The sequence below is a fragment of the Neopelma chrysocephalum genome, unplaced genomic scaffold (genome assembly GCF_003984885.1).
Source record: "Neopelma chrysocephalum unplaced genomic scaffold, ASM398488v2 Primary Assembly neopelma1_143241, whole genome shotgun sequence".
Classification (NCBI taxonomy): domain Eukaryota; kingdom Metazoa; phylum Chordata; class Aves; order Passeriformes; family Pipridae; genus Neopelma; species Neopelma chrysocephalum.
Genome location: NW_020932743.1, coordinates 960 through 6,859, shown reverse-complemented (window position 1 = coordinate 6,859; position 5,900 = coordinate 960). Strand labels below are relative to the sequence as shown.

General features: G+C 53.3%; 1 protein-coding gene across 1 annotated transcript; it reads left to right on the top strand.

The window, feature by feature from the left end:
* Positions 1-4,050: 4,050 nt before the first annotated feature.
* LOC113962311 (keratin, type II cytoskeletal 5-like) lies at positions 4,051-5,568 on the top strand. Its single transcript, XM_027673082.1, has 2 exons — positions 4,051-4,716; positions 5,344-5,568. The coding sequence occupies exons 1-2, from the start codon at positions 4,132-4,134 to the stop codon at positions 5,560-5,562; spliced, it is 804 nt and encodes a 267-aa protein (XP_027528883.1). The 5' UTR covers positions 4,051-4,131; the 3' UTR covers positions 5,563-5,568.
* The last annotated feature ends 332 nt before the right edge of the window (positions 5,569-5,900 follow it).

Genomic DNA, 5,900 nt, shown 5'->3' with positions numbered 1-5,900 from the left:
AGGAGAAGGAGAAGGAGAAGGAGAAGGAGAAGGAGAAGGAGAAGGAGAAGGAGGAGATCTTTCTATGGATTGAGGAGATCCCTTCTCCATCTTCTCCAGACTACCCAGGCCCAGATCCCACAGTCTCTCCTCTTCAGGAAGATGCTCCAGAACCCTCCTCATCTTTGTGGGTTTCTTCTGAACCCTCTCCAGGTGTTCCTTAACTGTGGAGACCAAAGTTGAACACAACACACCAGGGCTAAGGAAAGGGGCAGGATCCCCTCCCTGACCTGCTGGTCACGTTCTTCCCAAATGGAATCCCATGATCCCACTGCCCTCCTGGGCACACAGCTGGCTCACGGTCAGCTTGTCACCCTCCAAGACCCCTTGCCTGCCCAGAGGAGGTTCCAGACAGACCAAAAAATGTCAGGGAAGGTTAAAAATGGACTCTTGAGTGCCCTGGATTTCTGTGTGAATTGCCCAGGATGGGTGTGAGGATTTAAGGCAGCTCAGGATCCCCAACCTTGACCAACCTGGAGAGTGTTGAAAGTCTTAATTCCAGCCCCTGCTGCAATAAAAAGCCAGACAGATTCCCAAGTGGAGCCCTCAGGCAGCTGAGCTCCTGCAAACGCTCAGTCCCTCCTCCCCTTGCTCTGCTCCCTCCCCAGCAGTGCCCTCACCCCCCGGTGCCCGCTCCATGGCAAATCCCACCTCTCCACAGGGAATTGTTCCACCCTGGGGGGGCCACCACGTCCCACCCATGGCCCCGAGCACCTTCACTTGGTGTGAGTGGCACAAACCAGGCGAGGAGATGCCGTGGGACTGAGAGATCCCGCAGGAATTCCCGTGTTTTGGTGCCTGAGCCACCCCCTGCTTTGCTCTCCCGACCCCTTTGTGACATCCCCCCTAATTCCGTTGTCTGCAGCACGAGGCTTTCCCGGGAGAGCCGGGGAGGTGCTGACGGCCTTCCTCGCCCAGGGATCCTTTCTCCTGCTTTAATTAAACCCTTCCCAGGCCCTGCTCGGCTTCCCGGGGGTGGCTTTGCACGGAGATCTCTGGGCAGCCCGAGGCAGGTCCCTGCCTGGCCCCCATCCAAGGATCCCGGCAGGATGTGCCGATCCACGGCCACGGGCACAGGGGAGAAAATCCCCAGGGCTCTGCCGCGCTTGGAACCGGATTGATTTATTTCCAGCATCATTATTTTTATTTTTAATGGCTTTATTGAGAGGAAACGTCGGGTCGCCGCTTTCGGATGAAGCTTTTCCCCGCGGAGCCGCTTTTCCAGCAGCCGGGATGTTCCCACATTCCCCACTCCCGGGGCGAGAGCACCCCCTTGCTACGGGCCCCGTCTCCCTTTTCCAGCGGGATCGGCCCATCCCGGGATGGGCTCCGATGGGCGCCGCGGGGCCGGTGAGTCACCGCTGGCAATCGCGGCGCCGGGAGCGCTCGGGGAGCCGGGATTTGGGAGCCTTTGCCGATCGCGGCGGGGCAAAACCCGACAGAACCCGACCAAACCCGACCCAGCCCAACCCAGCCCCTGCCGCTCAGGTCCTTTCAAGTTGCCAGACTGGAAAAAAAAACACAGCGGGGGTTGGAAACACATCAACACAAACAAGCTCCGAGACGCAGCCGATCCCCTTGAGCTGCTCCTTTTGGAGCACTTATTGCTCACGTCGGTGAATTCGGGAGGGTTTTTTTTTGTTGTTGCTCAAGTGAATGAATTTGGGAGGGTTTCTTTTTTATTGCTCACGTTGCTGAATTCAGGAGATTTTTTTTTTTTATTGCTCACGTCAGTGAATTCAGGAGATTTTTTTTTTTATTGCTCACATCGGTGAATTTGGGAGGGTTTCTTTTTTACTGCTCACGTTGTTGAATTTGGGAGGGTTTCTTTTTTATTGCTCATGTTGGCGAATTTAGGAGATTTTTTTTGTTGTTGCTCAAGTGGTTGAATTTGAGAGGGTTTCTTTTTTATTGCTCACATTGGTGAATTTTGGAAATTTGTTTTTATTGCTCACATTGGTGAATTTAGGAGATTTTTTCTTTTTTATTGCTCACGTTGGTGAATTTTGGAGATTGTTTTTTTATTGCTCACGTTGGTGAATTTTGGAGATTTTTGTTTTATTGCTCACATTGGTGAATTTGGGAGATTTTTGTTGCTCGTGCAGATGAATTTGACGATTAGTTTTTGGTTTAGGAGCTCAGGGTTTCACCCCTCAGCCCATTACTGTTTTATCACCCGGCCAAGGTGGGAAGAATCCGCTTCACTGGAATATTTTGGGAGGTGTTTTGGGTGGGACTGAGGGGGGATCTTCCTTGTGTCCCATATCCAGCTGTTCATGGATCCAGGAGAAGGATCCCCAGCTCTTACCCCATCCCAAAGCACGACCCAGACTCACCAGAGGGGTTGAAGCTCCTCCACGAGGGTTCACCCCGGGCCAAGATCAAGAGGCAAAAGCTATTTTAGAAACATTTTCCAGCACTGACGTGGGAAATGTTGGATAAATACTGAGGAGGGGGTGGAAAAAAGTGATAAAAATCCCACTTCAGAAGGAGCTTTTGAACCCTGGGCCTGACAGGGAGAACCTACAGAACAACAATCCTTCCAAGCAGCTGTTTAATGGCTGTTTTATGAGTCTCGTGGTGTTGTTTAATCCAATTTGAAGTGATTCTGGAAAAGGGATTCGTCTGCTGCCTTTCAAAGTCGTGTTAAATAATCCCTCGGTTTCCCCTGCAACGAGGGGTGATGATTTCTTGGTGAGATCCCAGAAAATAGTGCCACGAGGTGATTTCCACTCAACTCATCTCTTCAAACCTGCGACCGTTTAGATCCCCCAAAAAACAAAATCTGATTTTTCCATTTGATTTAAAAAAAAAAAAAAATTAAAAAAAAATCAAAACATCTGCTCTGCTCATCCAAACCACCTTCACACCCAACTTCCCAAGCCAACAACGGGAGACCCACGTCCAGCCCCGGAGCTGGAAACCTTAGAAAAGCCCCGATTTCTGCCGCTTATGAAACGTGTCCAACCCTAAAACCCAACTTGCAAAACCTTCAGTGAACTAATCCCTCAGTTTGCCCTGCAAAGGAGGGAGATGATTTCTTGGGAAGATCCCAGAAAATAGCGCCAGGAGGCAACTTTCACTCGGCTCATCTCCTCCAGCCCATGATCACTTGAATCCAAAAAAAAAAAAAAAAAAAAGTCAAATCTGATTTTTCCATTTGATTTTCCCCAAACAAAATCAAAACATCTGCTCTGATCGTCAAAACCACCTTCACACCCAATTCCCCAAGCCAACAAATGGGAGACCCACATCCAGCCCCAGAGCTGGAAACCTCAGAAAAGCCCCGATTTCTGCTGCTTATGAAATGTGTTAAAGTCTAAAATCCAACTTGCAAAATCTTCAGTGAACTAATCTCTCAGTTTGCCCTGCAAAGGGGGGAGATGATTTTTTGGGAAGATCCCAGAAAATAGTGCCAGGAGGCAACTCCCACTCAGCTCATCCCCTCCAGCCCGTGATTGCTTGGATTCAAAAAAAACCCCAAAAAAATCAAATCTGATTTTTCCATTTGATTTTCCCAAATAAAATCAAAACATCTGCTCTGATCCTCAAAACCACCTTCACACCCAACTTCCCAAGCCAGCAGTGGGGAGACCCACATCCAGCCCCGGAGCTGGAAAACTTGGAAAAGCCCCGATTTCTCCGCTTACGAAACTTGTCCAACCCCAAAACCCCACTTGCAAAACCTTCGGGGCGAGGGATCTTGCTCAAGCCAGCGAGCCCTTGAGGGAAAGCGGCTCCCAGGGTCCCGGGAATCGTGTTGGATCCTGCCCCCAAGTCCCATTCAATTCTAATTCCATGACTCAGAGGCGCTGGGGGGGTGGGGAGCTCCCTCTGCCCGTTACTTCCCTGCCTGCAAACAATGCATTTTTCAGCGCCTCGCGCAGCCGAGGTGCGTTGGACGAGGCAAGTCGCTGCAAGGCACGTCAAGTCCCGAATCCCCGTGCCAAGTTTTCCAAGCAGATAAAAGAGGAGGCTCCCGAGCTCTCCCATCACAGGGGTTTCTGCCTCCCTCGCCCTCTGCTCTTTTCCTGCCGCGCAGCTTCGGTTCTCCGGCCCCTTTTTTCCCCGCTCTTTGCGTCTCCAGCCACCATGAGCCGGATCTCTTTCCGATCATCCACCGGAGGGGGCATGAGGGGCTTCAGCTCGGGCTCTGCCATCGTGGGAGGCGGTGGCGGGGGCACCAGGAGCAGCTTCAGCTCCGTCTCCGTCTCCAGAGTCGGGGGAGGAAGAGCCGGGGGCGGAGGAGGCTTCGGAGCCGGCGGTGGCTTCGGCAGCAGGAGCCTCTACAACCTGGGTGGAAGCAAAAGGATCTCCTACGGCTCCGTTGGCGGGGGTCTCCGGAGCGGAGCCGGCGGCGGATTCGGCTTCGGCGGCGGCTCCGGCTTCGGGCTGGGCTTTGGTGGTGGTGGAGCCGCTTTTGGCTTAGGAGGAGCCGGTGCCGGTGGCGGTTACGGGCTGGGAAGCGGATTCGGGCTGGGAGGTCCCGGATTCGGCGGCCGAGGCGGCCCCGGGTTCCCCGTGTGCCCCCCCGGCGGCATCCACGAGGTGACGGTGAACCAGAGCCTGCTGGCCCCCCTGAAGCTCGACATCGACCCCGAGATCCAGAAGGTGCGGACGCAGGAGCGGGAGCAGATCAAGACCCTCAACAACAAATTCGCCTCCTTCATCGACAAGGTGAGAGCTCGCTGCTGCCCGGGCTGGTTTTCAGCCGCCTCGGGAAAAAAAACTTCAGGAAGAAACTTCCCTTGGATCCCGGGACTTGCCTGGACGGATCCCGGCTGGCAAACGGCGGGGCTTGGCTGGAAACTAAAGACCCGTTTGATGTTTCCTCTCGGCGAGGATGAGCTTCTCAGCACCTTCCTTTTATTGACACAGTAATTCTCCCCCTTGTCCCCGTAAAACACATCCCTGGGGGTTGGATGGATCTTCTCCTGGTTGTAAAATTCCAGCAATCGAATAACACCAGCTCCGCGGTGGGATAACACCAGTAAGGTGGGCTGAGCATCCAGTGAGGGGAGAAACACCTAAAATTGCAAATACGGGTGTTTGGCCTGATCCAAACTCAGGAAAAGTTCCCTCTAAACATCTCCAGAGGCTTCTGGTACTTTTGAGAATCTGAAATAAGGATGTTCCTAATAATTTTGGTTGGATTGTCCCCGTGTCCCTTGACCTTCCAACACCACCAGAGGTGTTGACGATCCCACCTTTTCCCGGTGGTTGAAGGGGGGGGTGTTTTGGTGCCTTGGGTTTCAACAACACGTCCCCGTGGTGATTTTTTTTGTTTGTTTTGTCCCTCGCCAGGTTCGCTTTCTGGAGCAGCAGAACAAGGTGCTGGAGACCAAGTGGACCCTCCTGCAGGAGCAGGGGCACACGGTCACCAGGAAGTCCCTGGAGCCCCTGTTCGAAGCCTACATCAACAACCTGCGCCGGCAGCTCGACAGCCTGATGGGCGAGCGGGGCCGCCTGGACTCCGAGCTCAGGAACATGCAGGACATGGTGGAGGACTTCAAGAACAAGTAAGGGATCGTGTCGGGCAGCAGGAACAACCCCGAGCAGGAAAACCCGGGCGGGTGGTTCCCTCCCTCCTGCCTGTTTCACACCTCGGCTTCGCTCCGGGTTTTCCTCTTCCTGGCGTGAAGGCAAAGCCTGGGCTCAGAATTAATAAATCTAACCCCTGGTTAGTCAGATTTATTAAGTGCAAGGTCAGTGCTTAGCGCTGAATTCAGGGGAAACTGGGTCTGATCCCTGGAGTGTCCCAAAATAACACTCCTGGGCACAGAGAAATGAGTAAATCCGGAGGACAATGGGCAGGCAGGAAGGGAGTGGAACATAGCCACGAACTTCCAGCTCCCAAATGC

Bases quoted from the DNA above. Each gene is read 5' to 3' on its own strand.
- LOC113962311 (XM_027673082.1), top strand. From the start codon at position 4,132: ATGAGCCGGATCTCTTTCCGATCATCCACCGGAGGGGGCATGAGGGGC. The intron at 4,717-5,343 runs GTGAGAGCTCGC...GTCCCTCGCCAG, and splicing joins TCGCCTCCTTCATCGACAAG to GTTCGCTTTCTGGAGCAGCA.